The 26,057-nt window shown below is 34.2% G+C and overlaps 1 protein-coding gene across 6 annotated transcripts in view; it reads left to right on the top strand.

The window, feature by feature from the left end:
• The window catches only part of MCPH1 (microcephalin 1), a 336,480-nt gene that overhangs the window by 71,454 nt on the left and 238,969 nt on the right, over positions 1 to 26,057 (top strand). For all 6 annotated transcript variants that reach the window (XR_004231848.1, XM_031951145.1, XM_031951144.1 and 3 more), the window contains one exon: positions 4,582 to 4,694. Coding sequence is in view for 5 of the 6 variants with exons in the window: in XM_031951145.1 (XP_031807005.1) it covers positions 4,582 to 4,694 (113 nt within the window). In the remaining variant the exon portion in view is untranslated. The remainder of the gene's footprint in view (positions 1 to 4,581; positions 4,695 to 26,057) is intronic.

The raw sequence follows: 26,057 nt of genomic DNA, 5'->3' as shown, positions 1-26,057 counted from the left end.
GGTGGTTAAATATGTTTAAAGGAATGAAGTTTCTCATTTTATAGTCAGCTCTGTTTAGAGATTTTTGTTTTAAACTCAAAAAAGAGGGCTGAAGTCCTACCTTCCCCCAATCATCCCAGCAGCATACACAGTATTCACTTGCTTTTTCCAAAATGCTGAAAACTTTTCTATACCATCAGTATATCTCCCTATATACTGATATCCCCCCATATCTTAAAATTTGTCTCAAATTATAATATTAATTATATATGTCCTAACATGTAGGCAACTATGTGCCACAGTGAATAGAGTGGTTGGCCTGGAAGCAGGAAGGCCCAAATTCATATCTGACATCAGATACAATAGCTTTGTGGCTCTGGATGATTCATTTAATCTGTGTAAAATAGAATGGACAATAATAGTACTTATATAGTACTCCCATAGTTGTTAGAGGATTAAATGAAATAATACTTTTAAAGTGTAGCTTGAGCTGAGTAATTATTATTATTCTTCCCTAGCTCAGAAAAAGGTTAATAACCTCTCAGACCAAATTTTTGCTAATAATAAAAAAATCATAAAACACTTTATAAAAAATAAAGAGCAAAAATTACAAGCTTTAAAAATTTACTGATTAGAAAATATTTGAAGAAAACAAAACTTTTCATTAGATAATATAGTAAATGCAAAGTGATGAATAGTTTGTACTAGAACAAGTATTCTAACATTAAAATGTTATTTTGCAGATTATTATTATTATTATTATTTTTGCTGAGGCAGTTGAGGTTAAATGACTTGCTCAAGGTCACACAGCCAGAAAGTGTTAAGTGTCTGAGGGCAAATTTGAACTCGGATCTTCCTGACTTCAGGGCTGGTACTCTATCTACTAATTGACTAATTGCCCCTATTTTTCTGATTTTAAAAAGTATTTTCTTAATTGTTACTGATGAGGGGGAACCCTGAAACTGCCCTGACTTTGGGGTAAATGCTTGAGAACTCCTTGAAGGGGAGAAACTCCTTGAACCCTACTGGGAGAGGCCTGCCTCAGGGAATCAAGATGGTGGTTTCATTTTGTTACCTCGGTGGGATTAGTTGAGTCCAGGACCAATCCCTACTAAGCTCAAATTTAAGTAATCTCATTTAGCTGGAGATCTAGATTTCTATGGATCCCTATTGAGCTGAAGATTGGCTTAGGACCACTCTCAGTAAATGTAGACTTGGGGACAGTAATCTCATTCAATTGAAATTTCAGTCTCAAATCTCTTTTAAAAGAGCAACTTTGGGGCTCATTTCTTTGCAGAGGGCCAAAGCAGGACACGCCTTGTCAAGGAACCCCCCTCTCTCTTTTGGCATAGCTGCTTGCTAGGACCCCCTACCCACTAAGAATGCGTTCTCTTCTCAATGTCAGCCTCCATTTCCCTAACAGGACCTTGCAGAGGGCCAAAAGCAGGAATCATGCCAGGCCAAGGGATCTCTCCTTGGCACAGCTGCCTGCAAGGACCCCCCGCCCACTGTGAAGAGACTCCTTCTCAGTGTTAACACCCCTCTTTTTCCTTCTGCCAAGATTTCTCTGGTAGGAGATTTTTCTGCTAGGAACTTTGTCTCTCTTTCTCTGTCTGGACCTTGCCACTGAAGAAGTCAGTCTTCCTAGCAAAGGCTGACTTCTCAGAGCCAACAATAAACTTTGCCAGTCTAACTTTTTGGGTTTGTAGATTCTTTTATGAAGGATCTGCACCAACTGGAAGGGGTTCCCACAATTCTCTGCCCTGCATCGAACTTCATCATTACTACAACCAACTCTCTCTTATTTGAGAAAACATTTTTAAAATTCAGCATAAAATTTAATTCCCAATTTTAATGCCTTTTTGGATATAGTTCCAAATTGCTTTCCAGATTGGCTATACCAGTTCACAGCTCCTCCAACAATGTAGTGGTGTGTGTCTTTTCCCACATCCCCTTCAAAAATTATCATGTTCCTTTTTTATTTTTTTCATCTTTACTAACAAGGTGGGCATACTTTTCTCTTATTAGTGGTTTGGAACATTTTTAATATGATTATTGATAGCTTCGATCTTACCTTGAGTACTGTCTTCATACCCTTTGCTCATTTATTTAATGGTGAATGGTACTACTATATTTTAAACAGTGGACATTTGAACTGTTAAAGAAATGCTAGTCTTTTCCCCAGTTAAGTGTTTCTTTTCCAATTTTAACTACATTGATTTTGTTTTTGTAAAACTTTACAACTTTGTTAAAAATTATCCATTTTATCTCGTGATGTTCTTGTTTGATCACAAACTCTTCTATCCTTAATTGTGAAAAGTATAACCTTTTCTAGTTCTCTAATTTGTTTGATATTAATCCATATCTTTCCAGTAATCTTCCATAGGTGATCTCTAATAAATGATGATAATCTGTCAGTATTTTCACTTTTATCTATTTTGCATCTATCAGTCAATAACTTATATATTGTTGTTTGCCCTTCATTTTCAAAGAAAACAAATGACATCCAGGATGAAATTTTAATTTGCATGTGAATTGTTATTAGCCCAGAATCCCACAACAATAATCCACATAAGACTTTGACAAAAACTACTGAGGTAGTTAGTTCAACAATATATTTTTCTCCAGACTCAGATATTTTCATTGGCTCTTCTCTCTGAATTCTATCCCTCCTCAGTTCTGCCCACTAGATTTCCTGCTCTTTCAAAATCTTAGCAAGAGTTCTGCATTCTACAAGATGCTTCTCCTGCTTCTTCTTAATGCTAGGCCCTCTCCTCTGAGGTCATTTTCAATTTATCCTGTTGAAATACACGGGAGCCACCTGACAGTGGCTACTAGAAATGCAAGTCAGAATGGATCTCCTCATGTGAGAGGATGATACAAGGAGACTGAGAGGCAGTTGCATTGTATGACCTCTCTCCTCTTCCCTCTGTCTCTAATTTATCTCATTTCCAGTCTGCAGCAACTGTGTCAGCAAAGGCTTCCCTGCAGCTCCTTCAGATGCTATGATCCACAGCTGTGGAGGCTCTCGGAGAACTGACCTGTCCCTTAACATCATCCCATATACAGTTTTTTGGTAGTTATTTACCTATTGTCTCCCCCATTAGACTTTCTTGTGAGCAGGGTCAGCCTTCTGCATTTCTCTGTATAACCAAAATTTATTAGCACAATGTCTGATACATAGTAGTTAATAATTATTCATCTATCAACTATATACATTTTTCCCTTCCCTGATAGAATGTAAGTTTTCAGAGGTCAGAGTCTGCTTTTTTTTTTTTGTCTTTGTATCTCCAGCACCTAATACAATGTGGGGCAAGTAATAAGAGCTTAATAAATATTTTCTGGTTGAATAAGTCAGCACCTAATTATGTTCTGCTTTGCATTTACTCAGGTGTGCAAATTATTGAAATGGTCATACATTGTCTTTTCTGCCATTAATATACCATTCTGAGGCTTTATTGTGATATGAAAAAAAAATCTTTTCTATTTTCAAAAGTTTTATCTACACTTCATTTCAGTTAATCATATTCATTTACATTTCCAGAAATCCTATTTTAAAATCACAATACTTCTAGGAGGCTAAGAAACATTCAAGTCATACCAATTATCCCTTTCTTCTCAATAGAAAATGTGCTGGATTTGAAGTCGGAGGACTTAGGTTTATATCCTGTTTTTGATACTGATTGTATGACCTTATACAAGCCACTTGAATTCTGTTGGTCTCAGTTTCCTAAAATGTAAAATTAGTTTTGGGTTAGATAAGCTTTGACATGATTCTGGCTGTAAAAAGATTTGTGATGCTATGAACACACCATGGTCATCCTACGTCTTGTTTGAGAGAGGTAACATCTTTTATACAGATTTTTGTGCATAGGTTTTTGGTAATATTTTTTCAGCCTGTTCATGCTAACCATCCCTGTGTCCATTTCAACTGAGTAAACTCACTTATAATTTTGATTCTTTAGAGACTATTTTATTTCATGAATTGTGTCCATATGGCATTATTGGAAGAATAATCCTGCAAGAAGAAGTAGGACATGTGTGTATGTGTAGTGTGTGTACTCCTGAGCTCCTATTACAGTACTTGGCACATGATAGAGACTTATTGATTGATTAGTACTAAGAACTTTGTCTCAGTTTGAGATATTTGATAGTGATAGCTACAGCAATTATTACATATTCTTCATCCAAAACAATTTCTTTAAATTTTAGGAAGAATTCTAATATGTAATATTTTATGGTAATCTACAGACAGGAACTTATAAAAAGACAGTTTTATTTCAAATAAACAAAAAATCTAGAGTATACTTTTTTTTTGTTCTAGACAAATTTGATAATATTATACTACCAAGGGAAAAATACTTTTTAAAAAAATATTGAATAATATAACCTACTTTGGCTATTTGAAATGAAACAGAATGCAAAGCCTGAGTAGTTCAAAGAACTAAAAGTATATGATGTTTATATCTTTCAACAAAACCTAAACTAAGCCTTCTTACTATAACAAATAAGGAAGTTTTATTTTTAACTTTTCTCTTGATATGTCAATTTGAACTTGTCTGTTTTAGTTTCTAATTAAGTTTCAATTCACTTGGATTTTAGGTGTTGAAAGTGGAAAAGTGAAGCTTGATATTTTAGATGAAGTCTCTGAAGGCTTTAAAGACCAAAAGATCAAATCTCCAGAGGAACCCAAAAAAACTAAAAAAGTCAGAAAGGTCAGTGTACTTGTATAAAAATATTATTTTAAACTTTTAAGAGTTGGTACATCTTAATGATCTGCTCTGAAATTATGAAATATAAACTAACCTATCAAACTGAAGGGTTTTTTCCAAAATTAATTTTGGGTAAATCTTAAAAAGTTATAATGTTCACAAAAATAAGAGCCATGGTCACATTCAGGCCTTGGAGTAATGTACATTTATATTCATGCAATGTGAGCTTTCTCAAATCTTGCTTCCAAGACATCTTTAGATCTTCAGAATACTAAAGTCTTTTAGTTATGCCAGTACTTGTTGTCGTCTGTAATCTGAATAAATATTCACTAGGTAAGGCTTAAGAACATAAACCATCTTTCACTTTAGAATTATCAAATTTTGAGTTCAAGTCATGCATAGTAAGAAGTGTAAATACTGACTAAAACCAACTTTTAAAAAATATATTTTTTTAAATGAATAATTTACAGCACAACTCATTCTAGAACTGTCTATTTCTGTTATCCTAACCTTAGTTTGGCTCTATTTTCCTTTGATTTTTTTTGACAACTTCTATCTCCTAAATTTAAAATTGGCAGCTAATAATAATTGCCATGTCTGTGAGACCAAAGAAAAATACAGGATAATTTAATGGAACTTGATTTCAAGTAGATAAAAAAATGCTTTATTATTTACACAGTAAATGTTTAAGTAGATTGAGTTTATAGTGAACCCTTTTCAGAAATATAGAAATCTGGTAAATGTATGTGAAAGTGCCTGAAAAGTTTGATGAAAAACCTCTCAAATAACTCTTGCATTACAGTAAGGGAAAGCCAACATGACTTTCAGTTTTTTTGGCTTCCATCAAGACTTCTCCTTATTTTTTATTTTTTATTCTATCAGCCCTCCTTCATATCTAGCTAACTAAAAGGTAACACTTATGTAGTGCTTTAAGGTTTGCAGAATGTAATACGTGTGTGTGTGTATGTATGTATGCATATAAACACATTATATGTAGTTTTACATACACGCTTAAATATAGATACTAACTCATTTTATTCTCATAGAAGCCCAGGACAAAAACTAGTCCTTGTCATCAAAGAGTTTCCATTCTACTGGAGGATAGGGAATATTACATGCAAATAATTAAATATATATGTGATAATTTAAGGTGGGGAGAGAGGGAGAACTGACAAGAAAAATCACTAGACTTCCCAATAAGTACATGAATCAAACTTTGAAAGAAGCTAGAGAACCTTAGAATCTAATAAGAGAAAGGAGGAGGGAATACTTTCCAGCCATGGAGGACAATTATACAAAGAAAGTGAGAGAGAGTGGGGTGAGGGGGAGACAAAGATACACAGAGAAAGAGACGGAAAGAGGGAAAATGCCTCTTTTAAAAAGTTAGCGAGAACTGGATAGGCCAATTTAGTGGAAACTAGAGGAAAGAGTCATGTGTAGCAAACCTGGAAATGTGAACTGGAACCATTTTATAGTTTATTCTAGATCAAGAGGCCATTGGTAATTCTTAAGCGATAAAATAACATGACTAGACTTGAACCATCTGAAAATAATTTGGCAGCTGTGTGAAAACAGAACTCAGGAATACAAATATTGTTAATATTTTCTAAATGATGTCTTTTATTGAAATCTGTTGAAATAATTGAGTCTTAGGAAAATATCTTGCCATGTTGATTCATCTCATATTGAGTATCTAATGAAATAGAAACCTTTCAGCTTTGGGCTAAGAAGTGAAGTAATTTGTTGATTCCTGTGATTTCATTGCTATAAGAACTATGGATGAGGAATCTCTTGTAATCAGTGGAAGTCAACAAGTTCTCTTCAATTTAAAATCTTAGAGGGTTGCTTGAAACACTTGAGAGCACTGAAATACACCAAAGACCACAGAGATTTGGCTCAAAATGATGAGGTTTTGAAATGATGCCGTTAAATAAAAGCAAATTTTGATTTGATACGATTTTATTGTTCTAGAAACTTTGAATGGCTTGTTTCCTTTAAAGTTTAAGGTTAAAGGTTGATGGTTCCTTAAAGTTTAATTTACATATTTTTTAAAATTCCAACTGAAGGTAATTTTACTTAACTTATTTATAATTCTTTCTTTCTCCTTACCACTCCTATCTCAAAGCTTTCTGTCAGTCTTTTCTTTCACTTTACTGGGAAAACCAGTCTACTGTTGAGAGCTCTATTATCTTCCCTACTCTAGACCTCAGAATACTCTACACCACTGCTCTTTTCCTTCTACCTTCCTTCTAGGTCCTTTATCTCATTTGCTCTATAGCTTGTTACTTTCAGTTTTTCCTTTTCTACTCTTTCTTTCCCTGCTGGCTACAAACATGCTATCTAAGCACATTTTTTTTTTTTTTTAATTACCTTTATCTCAATGTCCTTTCAAGTTGAAATGATACTTTTTTCTGTTGTATTGCTTAAGTCCTAGAAAGTTATTTACACTACTTTCTCTACTTTCTTAGTTCTCACTTGTTAGTCCCTTGTAATCCAGCTTCTGTCCCTACCTTTCTACTAAGACTACTCTCTTTAAGACTATCTCTTAGATCTAACTGTTGATATTGTTTCTTCTGTCTTCATCCATGTTTATTTTACTTTTTTTGTATATAAGCATTTTATTTTTCCCCAATTATATGTAAAGATAGTTTTCAACATTCATTTTTATAAGATTTTGAGTTCAAATTTTTTTTCTCTTTCCCTTTTCTCTCCCCTCCTCAAGACAGCAAATAATAAAATATAATAAACATAGTTTTTAACACTGTTAATTATACGTTATTTCCAGTGCTTTCCCTATCTTTGCCTTTCATGAATCTGATCTTCTCTAGTTTTTCTCACATCTAATAGACCATTTCCTTTGTTATATTATCATCTATGTACCATTCTCAAAACATAGGTATTCTTCCTAACTTCTATCCAATATCTTCCTCTCTACATACATTCCTGTAGTGATCATCTTCACTTGCCATAAACTAAGTAAATCGCTAAATCTTAAAGATTCCACTTACATAATATTCCTTGTTTGGATTTTCTCTTTACTTCCTTGACTACTGTTCACACCTATATTATGCTTTTTCTCCTTTTTCAACCTCTTACCAATTATCTTGCTATCTCAAATGGAAACCATTTTCTGGAAGATGTAAGCCTTTTAACTCTGAAGCTACTACTCTGGGGCTCCCCCAAGATTCCTGGTGAATGCTTCATGGATGACCCACTTTATCAGGCCAGCTTCAGCCCTGACTTGCTTGCTGCTGCCTTGTTGCCATGTATATATTTCCTCTCACCTAACTACTCAATCCTGTAATCTAAAATGTAATGTTATCTTGATGGAGTTTTCTTGGGGTCTCTGGGAGCAGCCTTTGTTTCCGTTCTGAGTAATCACCCCAAATGCAGCCAGGTACTAAAATCCAAATCCTTTATTGTCTCTTTCCAAGTCTTGTCTCCTTTCCTGGAACCCGGTTAGATTTCTTATAGTCCAGATCCTTTACTATCTCCTTCCTGGGGCTGGGCTTTCTGGAGAGCCTTTCAGTTTGGCCTGGAGAGCTTGAGTTCCCTCCTGCCTTCTCTGGCTTCTGAATCTCCCAGACTTCCAAGGATTTTTGCTTCAGCCTCCAGCCACAACAAAGATTGAAGATGAAATTAATCTGTCTCAGCCTCTGAGAGCTTCTGGTGTGCTTGTCCTTCCTGGCCCTGAGAGCTTCTTGCTTATATGCTTTACACTGAGTACAAACAATCCTAGTATATATCACGAGGAAAACATTGTTTGTTGTAGGATTAAATCAATGCTAAAACTAGATTTAACCATTACCTCCTCAATTCCACTTAGTACCTTGTTTCAAGTTCTGGCCCATAACATCTCCCTATAGGATTAAATCAATCATACTGAACCATGCTAAATTAGATAACTATTGTCCCTATCAATTCCACTGACTTAGTACCTTGTAAGAATCCTTTGTTTCAAGTTCAGAGTTCTGGCCCATAACATAATCCCATTGTCATTGTATGGAACCATAATCACATCAGTATTATCATTGCTAATAGAAAGTGTTTTATACATCTATTACCATATTAATCTATCTCACTATGCTTATAGCTTTCTGATCCAAAATACTTTTCCCTGGCTATCATTTTCTTACATATATTTTCTCCTACTGTTAGAATGTAAACTTCTTAAGGAGCAGGGACTGTCAGATTTTATTTTTTTTTTAAGCTGTCTTGACTTATGTGTTGGTTACTGGACTCAGTTGACTCTGGAGGAGAGAGTGAGGCTGATGACTTTGTATATCTCTGCATCACTTCAATCCAATTCTTTTGCAATTCACCCATGGATATCATTGGTCCTCTTAAAGAATGAAGGCTAAAAAAAAGTAACAATTTTTTTGTCCTCCAGAGCTTAGCATGGTGCTTGACATATAATAAGTACGGATTAAGCAATTAATAGTCATAATCATAATAATTGCTTTTTTAAAAAGTACTTTTCAATACATTCATTTGTTCTTCCATTGTTTCCTAGGACAGTGCTTCATTATTGATCTCTCTGTCTTTTGTATCATTCTTCTGCAATACATTCTTTACAAAATTTCTAAAATAATCTCCCTAATAGAGAGATCTGACATTGTCACACTCCTGGGGGGAAAAGCCAGAAACAAACCATTTAGTGACAATTTGCTTCTGGATAAAATATAATTCTCATTATGACATTTAAGGCCTTCTGTAATATGGCTTCAACTCATCTTTTTTTCATATTTCTCCACTTAATGAAGTTCCAACAAACTAGTTGCTAGCACCTAGTTTGGCTTAGCCATTTCCTGAACTCAGCATTTCATTTCCTGTCTCTGTGTCCTCACAGAATATATTCCTTGACCTGTAAAGTGCTGCTCCTTCCTCCCTGCTCCCCTGTCTCTCTTCTCTTAAGGATTACCTTGGAGGCCAACTCCTCAGTGAAGCCCACCTTGATCCCCTGAATTATTTATAATTTATCTCTTCAAGTTACTTTCTGTTTACTTATATGTTTATATGTTATAATTCTCATTAGAATGTAAACTTCTTGAGCACAAAGGTTTTTGTGCATTGCTTGGCCTCATTCTGAGACAATAAACACTTAATAAAATTTTGTTTAATTGAATTGTAGGCAACTGCAATGGAAATTTATTTCATTTTAAGATGTTCTATTTTAAGGAGTATGCACAAATTTTAAGTAGAAAAGATTGACTATTAGAAATGGTAGGGGTTCAGAAGCATTTAGCATTTTTAATGCTTTTCCCTGTATATCATGATTTTGTGGAAGTAAGTATGAGAAAAATGTTCACATTAAGTTTTACAATAAACATTGCTAGATCTGTTAGTTTTGCCCTGGACTCTAGCCACAGATTGTTCACATCTTGATACCAACCACTGCACTGTTGTTCCCTGATATTCTGTGCTCCCATACCTCAGGGGAGAGAGTCTGGCTGTAGTAATGGAAATTTAACAGCACTTCTGGAAAAATATCTCAAATTACATGTCCCTCCTTGGGGTGAGTTAGTTGTGTTTTCTTTGTGCATTTACCTTAGCATCTATTTCCTACAAGACATTGTGCTAACCTAGGAATACAAAGACAAAAGTAAAACAATGCTTTCTTCAAGGTACTTTCATACGCTAGGAGAATAAAACATGCACAAAGGAATTTTTTTTTTTTTTGTGGAGCAGAAGTGAATAGGTTTGATAAACTCAACATAAGAGATGGCACCTAAACTATGTAATAAAGGAAGCTAGACATTCCAAGAGGCAGAGGAGGAAAAAGAATATATTCCAGACATAGAAACCACCTGTCAGAAAACAAGAGATCCAGAGTTGATATGGAACAAAGCAAGGGGATGAGTTTGACTAGAGCAAAGAATGCCTAAAGTATAGTAATATATGATATAACATTAAAAAGGTCAGTGGAAACCAAATTATGGAGTCATAAGTGCCAAGCTTAGACCTTTTATTCAGATAAAGAACAATCTTTTTTCAGTTTTAAATCATTTGATCAGTAAATATTTATTAATCATCTACTCTGTGTCAAATTGGTCAGTTAGGTAACACAATAGATAAGTGTCAGACCTGGAATCAGAAAGACATCTTCCTGAGTTCAAATCTAGCCTCAGACATTTAACTAGTTTTGTGATCCTGGCAAGTCTCTTAACCCAATTTCCCTTAGTTCCTCATCTATAAAATGAGACTGAGAAGGAAACAGCAAACCATCCAAATATCTTTGCCAAGAAAATCCCAAAAGGGGTCACAAAGAGTTGGAAACAACTGAAAAATGACTAAACAACAAAAATGTACCAGATATGATAAACACTGGGAATACAAAAAGAAACAAAAGATAGTCCTTTCCCCAAAGTTGCTTACAATCTAGTGCGTGGGACAACATGCAAGCAAATATATACAAAATTAACTATAAATTGGAAATAATTGATATAAAGAAAGCACCAGAAATGAGAGGGGTCAAAGAAAGCTTCCAGTAAAAGAAAGAAGTATAGTTGGGAAATTTGGGAGGTCAGTAGGAGAGAGAATATTTCAGGAATAGGGAACAGTAAAAGAAAATACCTGGAACTGAGAGATGCAATGTCTTGTTTGAAGAAATGTCCAGAAGGCTAATGTTACTAAGTCAAAGAGTGCATGTTGGAGAGTGATGTTTTAGAAACATTGGAAAAACAGCAGGAACTATCATATGAAAGGCTTTTGAATGCAAAATCAGAGTATATTTGATCCTAATGGTAATAGGGAACCACTGGAGTTTATTGAGTAGAAGGGTGATATGATCAGATTTGTACTTTAGAAAAATTACCTTATTGGCCGAATGGAGGATTATGAAACAGGCAGACTTGTTAAAAGCTTCTAGAGAAATCCATTCATAAGATAATAATGAATTTTGTATATATTTGACATTTGAATTCATAAAATGTATCAAAATTATGTTAGGGAAAAGCATTCACCTTCAGGCAGATTTCTTCAGAGGAGCAAAAAAACAAAATAAAATAAAATTTGTAGGTAATCCTAAAGTTTCCTGTAGTCATAGAATCGACTTAGTTTAAATTAGAGGGATAAATGGCCTAGATAATTCAAAGAATGGAAAAGTAATTCCTGATTACCAACAATAATAATAATGATGAATTCTTGAAAGTTAAAGATAGAATATTTCATTTTACCCTAACAACTTACCCAATAGATGATTGCTACAAGTATTGTTTCCATCTGATGACAGAAGGTAAGAGATTTTGTTAAGGTCATATGGCCAGTGTTAGGTATTGACTCTCTAGTGTCATCAAGAGATTGACTATCTTATTTAATCTCTCCAATTAGTTTCCACTGTAGATTTTAAGTTATTTTTTATTATTATTAAAAACATATTTGAGTAAAATAAGAGAGTAAAGTAGAGTTGTAAGAAGGTATAACACTGAAAACAGGAACTCAAGACAGTGGAATTGGGAGAATACCATTTTATTTTAGGATACCTAGAAACAACTTACTATGTCTTTATTGTCTTTCTCCCTTCATATATATATATATATATATATATATATATATATATATATATATATATATATAAAAGTTACTTGTACTAACTTACTGGGTTAGAGTTGTAGATGGAATATGCTTCTAAGAGTTTTTACTTATCTGATTTTTTCTTTAAAGTTTATAATTAGCCATCACTTTGGCTCTCATAAATAGACAATTTACCTCTCTTGGAAAAGTATCACTTTGTAGCTTATCATGAAATGAATTGGAAATGCTGATAGTGATATTATCTATATATTTATGAAATGCATTAGTAATAAACCAATCCACTAAAAAGCTCTATTTATTTTTTTTTCTAGAAAAATCAGTATGTATTCTGTTATACATTTAGGGGAATTGTCACACTTCCTAAACGGTGATTTAAGTGTTCACTAAATAATTTTCTATTACTCAGATCTGCTGGATATGGTATGATAGGGCACTATCTGCAAAAGGGAACTCTTAGGATAAATTGATAGTTGATCCTGCAAAAATTGAAAGTTCTCTTAATTTCTGATGCACAAATTTATCTGTTAATAGTTTTTATAAACTGCCTTTGGTTAAAGATGCTAGAACTTGGCAATGATAGGAATATGCTAGTTATAACAGATATCAGTCCAACAGATATTACGTCAAAGAACATCTAAAAAACAAATCTTTCATGATGATATCACAGAAGTAATTTAAATCTGTCCCACTAGTGTTTAACATCAGAACTTTTTAGAAAAAGCAGGGAACTTTTGTCTTTAACATTAAATACTCATTTAAAATATTGGTATCTGAAATGTAAATAGAATCTAAAAAAACCTATACCTTTTCATTGAGTATATTTATGTAGAGTGCCTACTTACATTCAGGATTAGAACTGTTATAGAGTCCACATGATGGCTTAATGATCTCCTTTATTGTAGATATTCTTTAGGAGAATTCTTTAGGTATAGTTTATATTCCTGCCAGGGTTTCTTCCAACTTTCCACATGGATACTCTTAGTAAATAGGCTGATATGTGTCACTTTCATATTCAAAAAGATTGATCTTGCCAGCTCATAGTTTCTGCTATTTGAAACTATGAGGTTCAAGTGAGTCTAGGGGAAGAAAGGTAATCAGAGTAAATGCTAAAAGGGTTCTATAACAGTGGAGATATGATTAATACTCTCAGTACCAAATAACCATGGGTTTCTATCAGATTTTATTCATATTTTCACTTGACAACACACTAGAAAATAGATGTTAATCTTACAGATACCTCCTGATATTTTGTTAGTAAAATTGTATGGTTTGGTAGTATAATAGGAAGAATACTATGCTGGAAATCAGAAGAGCTCTCTTTGGACTTCTCATCTCTGAGTAGCTGTATTATCTTCAGCAAATTTCTCACTGAATTTCAGTTTTAGCAATTATAAAATGGATTGAAAATCCAATAAGATTTTATAAAAGTTGGGAAGAGGGAAGGAAAAAGCTGTAAAAATAGTGGAAAAGCAATAAGGGAACATGTTATAAGGGGTTTTAAATACAAACATGTGGGTTATAAGATCTGACCTGAGTATGATAAAATCTAGGAGTAAAGCCTGGTGGGAAATTATGAGGTAGGTGCCCTCCTTAAATGGAAGGTATGTCCTTAAAATCACAACATGCAAAGAATTATGTTCAAACAAGATATCTACAGGATGAACTGAGAATAACACTAGAGGGAAAACACTAAGATTGAGGAAGACTGGGAAAAGAATCTTACAGAAGGGGAAACTTTAGCTGAGATTTGAAGGAAGCCATAGAGGCAAGAAAATGCATTGTTCAAGGCGTGAGGTTCATCCACTGAAAGCAGTGGGTGGAGTTTAGTGAGGGTATATCCTGTTTGGAATACATCAATGAGAATAAAGTATAAAAAGACTGAAAAGAGACCAATTATGATATACTTTAGATACAAAACAGCGATTTATATTTGATCTTAGAGATAAGAGAGTGCCACTGGGATTTATTGAGTAGATAGGGTCAGACCTGTGTTTTAAGAAGTTGTTTTCTTTTGTTTTTTTTCTGAGGCACTTGGGGTTAAGTAACTTGCTCAGGGTCACATAGCTAGGAAGTATTAAGTATTTGAGGTCACATTTGAACTCAGGTCCTCCTGACTTCAGGGCTAGTGCTCTATTTACTGTGCCATTTAGCTGCCCCAGGAAGATCATTTTGACAGCTAGGTGGAGAATGATCTGGAATGGTGAAACACCTGAGACAGAGAGACTAACTGACAGGCTATTGCAGTAGTGCAAGTGTGAAGTAAATGAGAACTGAACAAAAGTGAAAGTTTGTCTAATAAAGGGGTCAATCTGCTAGAGAAGATAAATAAGATCATTTACACATCTTAAGGGGTTTGCATTGCAAAGAAGGGTGACCTCTTCATGTGAGAAAGAGATTCAGGAAGAGCAGAATGCAACTGAGTGATGTGAGATGAAGTGGAAGGGAAAAGAGGTAGCTCTTAGCAAAGATGCTCGATTTTTTCATTGAACTATGAGGTATGGTTCTCATTTGAGAGAATTGTCTGAGGTAGAGCTATAAAAAGTTTGAGAAGAGATGAAGAAGTTTAGAAAAATTGCTTCAGTGAATTAATTAGGGAGGTGTAAAAAGATTGCTTTGCTCCAGTGAGGGCTCAGTTGAGATGATGTAATATAAACATTGTGGATCCAGTCAGCATGATTTCATGATTTTTCTGTGCTACAGGAGAAAGATAATGGATTGTGAAAGTATCCCAAAGATGCAGTTTGGCAAGGCAAGATCTTAGATAAGGGAGAAAGGAATTTGAAAGAATAATGTAAAATTGTTTTGGTTCAAGTGATCAAAGTCAAGAAGGGAGGAGAGTATAGTTAGTGTAGGAGTGATAACATGGGGGTGGAAAAACAGAAAAGGAAGTGTTGGAAGTCACAGTGAGAACAAAAGACCGGGATTTGGGATTCCAAGACAGATGGAATAATGGAATGACAACAGTTTGTGATCAGATAAAGGAATTATAAAGTTCATATACATGGAAGTGGAACTCTTATGGGTGATAGAAAGATTAATCTATGTGTAGTCGAAGTACGTGGAGGAACAGGGCATGGGAAGTGAGCAAGTTGAGTAACTGGGAATAAAATTGTTTGAGGGAGTATCTTTATCTATGTTGGAACCCTCTATTATGAAGATAGTGTTTGGGAGGAAAGAAGGAACAAGCAGCAAAGTCACAGAGAAAAGAAGTGAAGTATCTTGGAACTAAGGAGACAACAGCTTCTAAAATATTGATTGGGTGCTACATACTTAGAAGTAAAGCTAAAAGGAGAAGTTAGATTTTTTTTTTTTTTTTTTGCTCAGCATAACATATGGAAATATGTCTAGAAGAATTGCACACTTTTAACCTATATCAAGTTGTTTGCTGTCTTAGGGCGGGGAGGAGGAGAAAAAAGTTGGAACACAAGATTTTGCAAAGGTGAATATTGAAAACTATCTTTGCATATATTTGGGGAAATAAAATGTCATTTAAAAAAGAGAAATTATTGAGTGATGAAGATAAAGAGAAAGCATTGAAGTACCAATGGGAAGCATGAATTATTTCCCCACCATGATCAGAGAAGAGGGTGATAGAAGTGAAAGTATAACCACTTTTTGGAAAGTCTGGCCACATAAGCCTAAATTTGGCTAAAATGTAAAAAATGTAAAAAATTTTAGATGATTATTTTTTTAAATTGTGACTTTATCCAGGGTTCTCAGTTAATTGATTGTAAACTACAGATCTTACTCATCTCAACATTGGGTGCATCAGATATTGGCACAAAGGTCTGGCATAATCGAAAGAGTGGTGTTTTCGTATATGACCTGGGTTTAGATCTTAACCTTTTTACTCTTTAGCTTTGTTATTTAGAATAATTCACTTCTTGATGGACCTCAATTAAAAAAAAATCTGTAGACAGGATCTCAATAAAAATTGAATTCCTCTAAAATATTATCTCATTTTATCCTTATAACAATCCAGTTAGGTGGATACTAGTATTATCCCTTAAAAAAACAAAACAAAACCATGTAGCATAACATTAAGTAATTTATCCTTCCTTATAAGGATAACACCGCCAGTAAATTTCTTTTCTTTTTTTTTTTTTTGTCTTTTTTTTATTATAATAACTTTTTATTGACAGAATCCATGCCAGGATAATTTTTTACATTATTTCTTGCACTTATTTCTGTTCCGATTTTTCCCCTCTCTCCCTCCACCCCCTCCCCTAGATGGCAAGCAGTCCTATATATGTTGAATATGTTGCAGTATATCCTATACAATATATGTGTGCAGAACCAAACAATTCTCTTGTTGCACAGAGAGAATTGGATTCAGAAAGTAAAAATAACCCAGGAAGAAAAACAAAAATGCAAACAGTTTACATTCATTTCCCAGTATTCTTTCTTTGGGTGTAGCTGCTTCTGTCCATCATTGAACAATTGAAACTGAGTTAGATCTTTGTCAAAGAAATCCACTTCCACCAGAATACATCCTCATACAATATCGTTGTTGAGGTATATAATGATCTCCTGGTTCTGCTCATTTCATTTAGCATCAGTTCATGTAAGTCTCTCCAAGCCTCTCTGTTTTCATCCTGCTGGTCATTTCTTAGAGAACAATAATATTCCATAACATTCATATACCACAATTTACCCAACCATTCTCCAATTGATGGGCATCCATTCATTTCCCAGTTTCTAGCCACTACAAAGAGGGCTGCCACAAACATTTTGGCACATACAGATCTCTTTCCCTTCTTTAGTATCTCTTTGGCCAGTAAATTTCTAAAGTGGGGTTTGAACTAATTTTTTCCTAGCTCCAAGGCTAGCACCCTATCCCAGGAACTATTTAGTTGCCATGATAAGAATAGTTAAAATTTAGTGCTTTAAAGTTTACGAGGCACTTCACACGCATTATTTTATTCTCTCAACAGCCCTGCAACAGTATTATTAGCCTCATTTTATAGAGAAGAAAATCGAAGCTAAAAGAATTTCAATACTTGCATAGAGTTACATAGCCAGTAACTGCCTGAGGCAGGATTCTAATTCCTGTCTTCCCAATTTCCTAATCTAGTCCTCTAACTACTGTGCTACCAAAATACCTAATTTATACTTAAATCTCTCTGAGGAAAGCAGTTAAATGTGTTTTCTTGTTAAAAAAAAAAAAAAAAAGAGGAAAAAGGACTTAAACATCAAAAGTTCCATGTATTACATATTTGTCATTGCAGTAATAGACTATATAATATAGACTGTTCAAAACACTGAATTGTTCTGTTCTTCACTTACTAATCTGCAGTGATGATCTCATAGTTACTAAAATTGGAATAAACCTTATTCGAGAAATGAATTGTCAAATGGTTACTTTTCTCTTGCATTGTGGATGGTCTACCTAATGATGTTTTATTCTCTGCACTTTCTCTATATTCTCAAGATAGACAATGGTGGAGCAATCTCACTCTCCACTGGGTGATAAGAAGGTATTTTTTTTTACTTGTCTCTCTTATTGCTACTCTATTAAAATTTCACTTTTTATAAAATTAACTGCTAGTCATCTAATATTAACAAATTTAAATGATAGTATACTAACATGACTTAAAGATTTGTTTTAAAAAGAAAAAGTAAAGAGGGTAAAGGGTTAATGCTAAAATTCAGAATCAACGAGGCATTCATCATGGACTTTGTTAAAACAACAAGATATGAGGAATTTCAAACAAATTCCTATTGGCATGCACTTGTGTGGCTTTTGGACATGGTTAAATGTTCAGTTAATATATCACTTCTGAAAGTCTTTTGTAAGAAAAAGAATTTTCTAATCTGTGATTAAGTTCCTGCTGTGGAGAAACAAGTGTGGAACAGGTCTTTTCTAGTCTTCATTATCAGTTTGCTATATTTTTGAAAGGATTTTGTTTGAAGTAAAATTATTCAATCACTTTTCTAGTACATTTAAAGAAAGCTGATTAGCTGTTTTGAGCAAACAGAGAGGGAAGATGTTCTGCTTATAATTTTAGTTAGGTGTGTGTGATTACAAATATGTAATACATGGAACTTTTGATTTTCAAGTCCTTTTTCCTCTTTTTTTTTACAAAAATACACATTTAACTGTTTTCCTCAGAGAGAATGCTTTGTTATATAAGGCATGGTAATCTTTCTCACGATTGCATGTGTTGTGATCTTCTTCTTTAGATCTGTTAATATTTTGCTTTTGTGCTTCAGCAACTGTCCTGATTCCTCTTATTTAAATATGCCATGCCCCCCCCCCCCAAAAAAAAAGACGTTATTCATTTTCTCTTTAATAAAAGTAATTGCCCTGTGACATTATGATTAGTTAAATTGTCTTTGTACTTGTGTTATTACTTTTGTCAGTTTCATTGGTTTCCTCTCCTTTGCCAAATTTGATTTAGATTTGTCCTCAGGATTTTCATCTTGTTAAGGAACATACTCTGTTCTACTTGGGGGGGTGGCCAGTTACTTCTCCCTTCCAGTTTTGGCATCCTTTCTTTCCATTTATCATGCATAATAAATAGGACATTTCCCTTTTGCAATTTTATTCATTTACTGAGATCTTTCCCCCTCAATTCTTATTTCAGTAATCAGTATGACTTTTATAGAGATTTAGAGATGTTAAATCATGGTCTGATTTTTGCATTTAATTTTTATAAGATTTAGGATAACAAAGGAAATTATTATTATCAGAATAGTATTTGTTCTAAGACAAGTTGGTTGCAGATAACTTTCAGTTTATTTTATAAAATACTTAGAACCGTTTTTAGCTGAATCTTGGAAACTGAATATTCTTAGTTGACAATTTGTGAAAAATTACTTAGAGGTCTTTCATGATACATCATTTGAAATTATACCAATCCATTTAAATATTCTGAAAGTAACCTGAATCTAAATCTATTAGTAGGGGACTTTGTCCTTATTTACATATAGATCAATGCCCCTTTCCTACATGAGAGGGAAGGCACAGCAAAATTAGCAAGAGCCGAGATAAAAATTTTTTCCCTAGACTAATAATAATTAAGAGAGCAAAACTAGTTTACTTAATTGCAAATGTGACCATGTCCTTACTTACTAAATAAACTCTTTTGGCTTCCTATTGACTCTAGGATTCCTCTCTTTGACTTTAAAAGCTCTTCACAATCTGATCTCAATCACTCTTTCCAGTCTCATTATATAATACTTTCTTTCCTTTACTTTATAGATGACCTGCCTAAACCACCTTTCTGTTCCTTCCGTTTTGTCTCTTCTCTCTGGGCTCTTGTACTGTCCATCCTCAGTGGCTGCAATGTACTTACACATTTCCTCCTTAAAGAATCACTGACTTCTTCAGACTCAGCTCAAGCAGTAATGCTGGAGAAACTGAGGCAAAATAGAGATTAGAGAGTTTGTAATATTTTATTTGAAAGGAAGATATTTATTAGGACCAAATGGATCCATGGTTTGGTCCCAGGGCTGAATGAGGCTATGGTCTCCAAGAATGCAACATCCAGCCAGCATCCACAGCCAAGGTGAGTTCTCCATGACATATTTATACACGGTAGCTAAACAAAGGCAGGGGGTTGGAGTCCAAACTCTAGCAAGTGAGAATCTTCAGGCAGGAACCATTAATTCAGTTCTGACAGGTTGGGGGGTAGGGACATAAATTCTAATAAACTAGGAGTTAAGAAAATGTCTGACTACAGACATAAAGTCTGGAGTTCCCCTTTCTGAATTTACACATTGACAATTTATAACCTTAGAGCAAATAGCCCTGAGTTATATCAGTCTTTATGAACCAGGGTGGGGATGGGGATTGCAATTAAGGGGATTGAGACAGAACAATTAGAGAAACTGAGACAGGACCAATTAGGAAAACTGAGACAGGACCAATTAGGGAAACTGAGGCAGAACCAATTTAGGGAAACTCAGGCAGGGCAATTAGGGAAACTGAGTCAGAACAATAAGGGAAACTAAGTCAAAACAATAAAAGAGAACTGTGGCACAACAAAGCATCATCTTTAATAAGAAGCCCTTCCTAATTCCTCAGACTGCAAGTACTCTTCCCCATCCCTAACTCTCTTATATTTATTCTTTATTTAGGCAAATAGTGCTGCAGAGGAAAGAATGTCGAATTTGAAGTCTGAGAAACTGGGTTCAAATCCTGGCTGTCCCACTTCCTACCTATGACCCTACCCAAGTCACACAATTTCTTCTGGGCCTTGTTATTTCATTTGTAAAAGAATGAAGTTGAACTAGATTAGGAATATCTAAATCAGATAGAAACAAATCTCTGCAGATCCCACAATGACTTAGAAAACCACATGTATTAATTAAAATCAATGTTATCTATGTTGTATTATACTTTTATTTCTTTTGTTAAACATTTTAGAATGGTTTGGGCTGTGTCAAGGCCTGAGTTTGACTGACACTTCAGGAATATACTCTTGAGGTTCCTTTCAGCTCAAAATCTGTAATTGTATGATTTTACTTATATGTGTGTATACATATTGACTTTCTTAAATAGAATGTGCACTCCTTGAGAATGGAGAGGTCTTTTTTGTCTTTGTGTTCATAGGTCCAATTTTTAAGTCTGGTAAATTTGTTATGAAACTGTCAGAAAATTATATCTGTGCATCTTAGAATGCAGTGGCTATTGTAAGTCTGTTAAAAGATGGCCTGTTACTATTTTCAGATAAAGTAATCTATTTTTTTTTTTTTGCTTGTTTGATATATATATTTATTTACATGGAATTGAAGCCATGGTGAGTCAGTTTATCACACAGGAATTTAGGAGATAGGCAAATGAAGATCCTAAGGAAGAAACTTGTAGGAAAGAAAACAAAGAATAAAAGCTAAGTCAGATGTAAATAAGGTAGAGATTTAGAAACTTTTTAGATATGAGAACAAGACTAGGCCTGATTAATTAAAAAAAAAAAGTATTATGTCCCTCCTATGTAAAAAGTACTATGCACTGTACGGGGAAGATAGAAGGATTAGATAGGACATTAAGCCTGCCTCATAACGACTCCAGTTTATTAGGGGGAATATGACATAAGAACAAATACCTTTAGTACAAAATCAGTAATGTGGAGAAGGAGATGGCAGACATTTGAGGCTCCCATGTGTCCAGTTATCTTCTTTAGACAAATGTCTCCCAAATTTATCTGTTCCTAGTTTTTTCTTCTGAGTTGCAGTTCTCTAGTCTCATCATATGCAAAAGAAAATCTTTCCATCAACATTCACTCCTAATCCTAACTTCTTTTTGTGGAAGTTTCCACCGTTCTCATAGTCACCTAGGCTTGCAATCTCAGAGCTATTTTTGATTTTTCACTCCCCTTTAGCACCCAATTCTATTAGTTGCAAAGACTTGTCTGTCTTATTGTCATAACATTTTACATACATTTCTTTCTATCTATATGATAGTCTGTTTCAGTACTCATTTTTATTTCAATAGTCTTTCCTTTGTAGATTATCATCTACCCAGTTAACAAGTTAATGATCTGAAACAAAAATCTGACCATGTTACTCACCAACCAAAGAAACTTAAACGATTCTTTATTGACTCTGAGATAAAATACATAAATATATATAAAAACTATAAAAATTTGATATATAGCGAGAAATTTCAATATAGAAATATATATGTTCCAAATTAGATATTAGTTCCCCTTAAGTATTCCATAGTCTAGCCAAATCTAAAATTACTTGTCACTGCTCGCACTCAGCATTCTATCACATGTCTTTGTACATTTCCAAAAGTATCCTCCAGTCTTGGAATGTACTGCTTGCTCACTTCTACATGTTAGAATCCTTGTAGTTCAAGTGTTGCTTTCTTGATAAAATGAAGGGGTTAGACTCAATGATACCTTGTTCTTAATTATCTACTCTTATTTACTGTTCTCCCTCACATTACCTTGTAATTATACTGTAATTTACATGTATTCTTTATTTACATATATATGTTTTTGTAGCTTTAGCTCCTGGCTCATTTCCTTATAAATTTTCATCCTGATTTTAAGTTAATCAAGCACTATGTTCTGATATTTTATTATTAAACAACAGAAACATAAAATCTTTCTCAATTAATTATTTAACTGAATTTCTGAACCAGAAAAACAATTTATACCCTAAGCTGCTTCTTCTCTCATTGTCTCAAATACCTTGACCTCATAGGCTTAAAAATATTAATATAGCTTATTCCAGCAGCATATAATAAAAAAAATGTATATTCTTTACTTGGCCATCATTTCTACCTCTTATCTATGGAAATTCAGATGCAACCAAATTTTCTTATCAGCTATGTTTTATTTTATTTTGATCAAATCCACATGTCTACCTCATTTCATAGCCATCTCTATTCTATTCATATCCTTACCTTCCACTCTGAATCTTTATATATTTTCTTTATGTATGATCTTCCCCAATTAGAATGCAAGTTCTCTGAGGTCAAAGATCGTCTTGTTTGCTTATATTTGTATTTACAACATTTAGTACAGTATCTGACACATAAATACTTGCTCTATCTCAGTTTTCCATCTAATTTAAAATGCATTGCACTGAGTAAAATTCACAAAAAGAGCAAGGGAAAAGAAACATGGAATAAAACACTTTAATCAATGCTGCCACTATTCTTTTAGAATATTAATTATGAGTAACAGTAATGAATCTCAGAAGTTCTCTTTTTAATTAGCTAGTCAATAATCCTTAGATGCCTGCTATGTGTCAGGCACTATGCTGAGCACTGAGGATACAAAGAAAGGCAAAAAACAGTCTCTTCACTCCAGGAGTTCACAGTCTAATTGAAAAAACAGTACATTAAAAGAAATTGAAAAAAGAGGGGGGAGAAATAATCTTGCATGGGGGGATGATGTCACATTATCTAATCATAAAATAATAGCTAAACAGTTTCCCAAAATAGAATATAAATTCCTTGAGGGCAGGGACTATTTTGTTTTTTTCTTTGTATTCCCAATTCATAGGTAGGTGATTGGCACACAGTAGGGGTTTAATGCTTATTGGTTGATTGATACTGTTTTTCTGCTTAATTGGATTAGCCATAGTGTTTATGTCAGCTATATCATATATACTGGGCTACAAATTTTAGAGGAAATGATACTTGACTTAAAGTTTGAAGATAGGTGTTCCAGCTCTCACTTCCAAGCGACAGCACCGTGACCTTGATAGAACCATTTTAAACTTAATGAACTCATTTCTTTATCTCTAAAATGAGGGTGATAACATTTTTTAGACTTATTCTATAAGATATGAAGCTGTATGTAAATGAATGTCAGTACTATGGAATCCTACAGTCTTGTTGTAAAGAATCATTTCAATGAGTTCTTAAATGAAATATGAATCCTTATCATTTACAAGAGCCATGATAAGTAGTCATTGAGTTTATGCTTGAAGATCTCTTGACAGAAAATTCAACACCTCCTGAAATAGTTATTCCACTTTTAGTCAATTCTGATGATTAGGAAGTTTTCCTTTAAACTGAGTTCAAATCTAGTTTCTTCTGACATTCCTTTTGATCTTAGTTGAGAAGTTGTGTACTATAATACATAGTGTTGGTAGTCCTAAGAAACCTGAATTTGAGTTTTATTTTAAAATTGTACATGCTTTGTGACCATGTTACATAACCTCTTTGTAAGTCACTTAACTGCTCATAGCAAATTGTCTCAACTGTGAAATATTTTAATATATATAGTAACTATTTTGCCAGCTTGTTGTGTGAATCAAATGTGAATATGTGCATTTTATAAACTTTAAAGTACTATATAAATATCAAATGTATTATGGTAGTAGGATCTATGATTTCACCAGCACTGGAAACTTTTAGTGAAGAATCTTCCTCAGTCAAAGCCAGTTGGCAGTTAAACTGCAATTTACAGAGTTGCCTGTAAGATTTTAAGTGACATTCCTAGCCATAGATGTCAAAAGCAGTATTTGAACCAAGTCTTCTTAACTCTGAGGACAAACAGCCTCCCTGACTTTTCACTAATATTATTTACATTGTCATCATTATCATTATTGTTTACTTATGTCCTTTAGGGCTAGAATAAATCATCCTACTTTAATTTTCCTCTTAAATCTCTTCTTCTTTAGAGTAAACATTTTTAGCTTCTTTAACTAAATCACATATACTCATATAATGAACTTATTTGGGGTTGTTGTTCCTTTGGATTAATATTACTATGTTAATGATTATTTTACATTTGTTCAAACAACTATGTATAGTTGTTTGTCCATTATTCTCAAAGAGGACCAGGAAATCAGGGAGGCAATGCCATGATGTGCAAGTGAATTAGATTTAAATGAGGGAGGGCTGTGTGAGGCCATCTGCCTCACTTTCCCCTCCAAAGCCCCATCATATACATATATTTTTTTTTTCTGGCCAAAATAGAAATGATTGCTATTTACATTCACTGTGAGTCAATCACAATTCAAACAATGACCAATTTTGACTTGGTAGTACTAATTGTTAGCCAATCAGTGAGAGTCAGAGTGTTTTTGGTTTACAGCATGGTCTCTATAAGAGCATCTGTAGGTAAGAGTTTGATGCTCTGTTATGGACAGAGAAAAGGAAGGGAAGGAGAAAAGGGAGGAAAAAGAGAGATAGAGAAGGAAGGAGGGAGGGAAGGAAGGAAGAAAGGAAGGAAGGAAGAAAAGAAGGAAGGAAGGAAGGAAGGAAGGAAGGAGAGAGGGAGGAAAGAGGGAGGAAGGAAGGAAGGAGGGAGGAAGGAAAGAGGGAGGGAGGAAGGGAGAGAGGGAGGGAAAGAAGGGAGAGAGGGAGGGAGGAAAGGAAGGAAGGAGGAAGGGAGAGAGGAAGAAAGGAAGGAAGGAAGGAAGGAAGGAAGGAAGGAGGAAGGGAGGGAGGGAGGGAGAGAAGGAAGGAGGGAGGGAAGGAGAGAAAGACGGAGGGAGGAAGGAAGAAGAGATGTAGATAGGAGAGTTTTCCAATTGATCAGTACTAGTTGGGTTTCCAATGGGGCAGCTCTATTCACAGAAGAGGTTGTTTGTCCTGAAGAGGACCATGATGTCGGGGAGGTATATGTAGGATCCCAAATGAAAGGTATTTTGCTAGATATTGCAGGGAATGCATGGAAATGAGCAAGACACAGACCCTGTCATGCAATATCAGAATGACTTACCAATGTCTTAAAACTTTTGTAAACAAAATTCTAGGAGATTTCTTGGGAGTTGATTACTTCCAACTTGGGAGAATTAGGGAAATCTTATTGAAAGAGATGAACCTTGAAAAATGGGTAGAATTTCAGTTTGTAGAATTGGGGTTGAAGGAATCTAGGAAGGTGGATAGGCATGGTGCATAAATGAAGAAGTACAAGAAGTTACTGTACTGAAATCAGCACTTTAGCCATTTTGATCTTCTCAGTGATGTGCTGAAAAGATTGATGGAAGACATAAAACAAAGCGACAAGGTTCATTTCAATAATCTCCACAAGAACCAGATTAGAAGAAAGCTATAGGGATGGAAAGGGATGCCAGAGTGGTTGAACAGAAAAATTTTTGGACAAGATTTGGTGAATGACTGTAGATGAAGAAAGAAGACTCCTAAATTTTAAGACTAGAAGAATAATAGTGCCATTTAAAGTATCTTGAGGAGTAACTATGATATTATTTTATATCTGTCGAATTTGATGTTACAGCAGAAATATGAGTTTGGAGAGAAGGCTGTGACAACTATTATCAGAAATTTTTCATTATTATCTTTTCATAAGTACTCAGATTATTGGGGAAATAAAAATCTTCCTTTTTATTTTCCATTTTCAGACTTTCTCCTAGGAAATGTAGTAATTATTTTTCCATCTTTGAATTGTCTGAACAAAGAGT

This window comes from Sarcophilus harrisii, chromosome 2 (genome assembly GCF_902635505.1).
Source record: "Sarcophilus harrisii chromosome 2, mSarHar1.11, whole genome shotgun sequence".
Lineage (NCBI taxonomy): Eukaryota > Metazoa > Chordata > Mammalia > Dasyuromorphia > Dasyuridae > Sarcophilus > Sarcophilus harrisii.
This window is presented reverse-complemented; position numbering and strand designations above follow the sequence as displayed.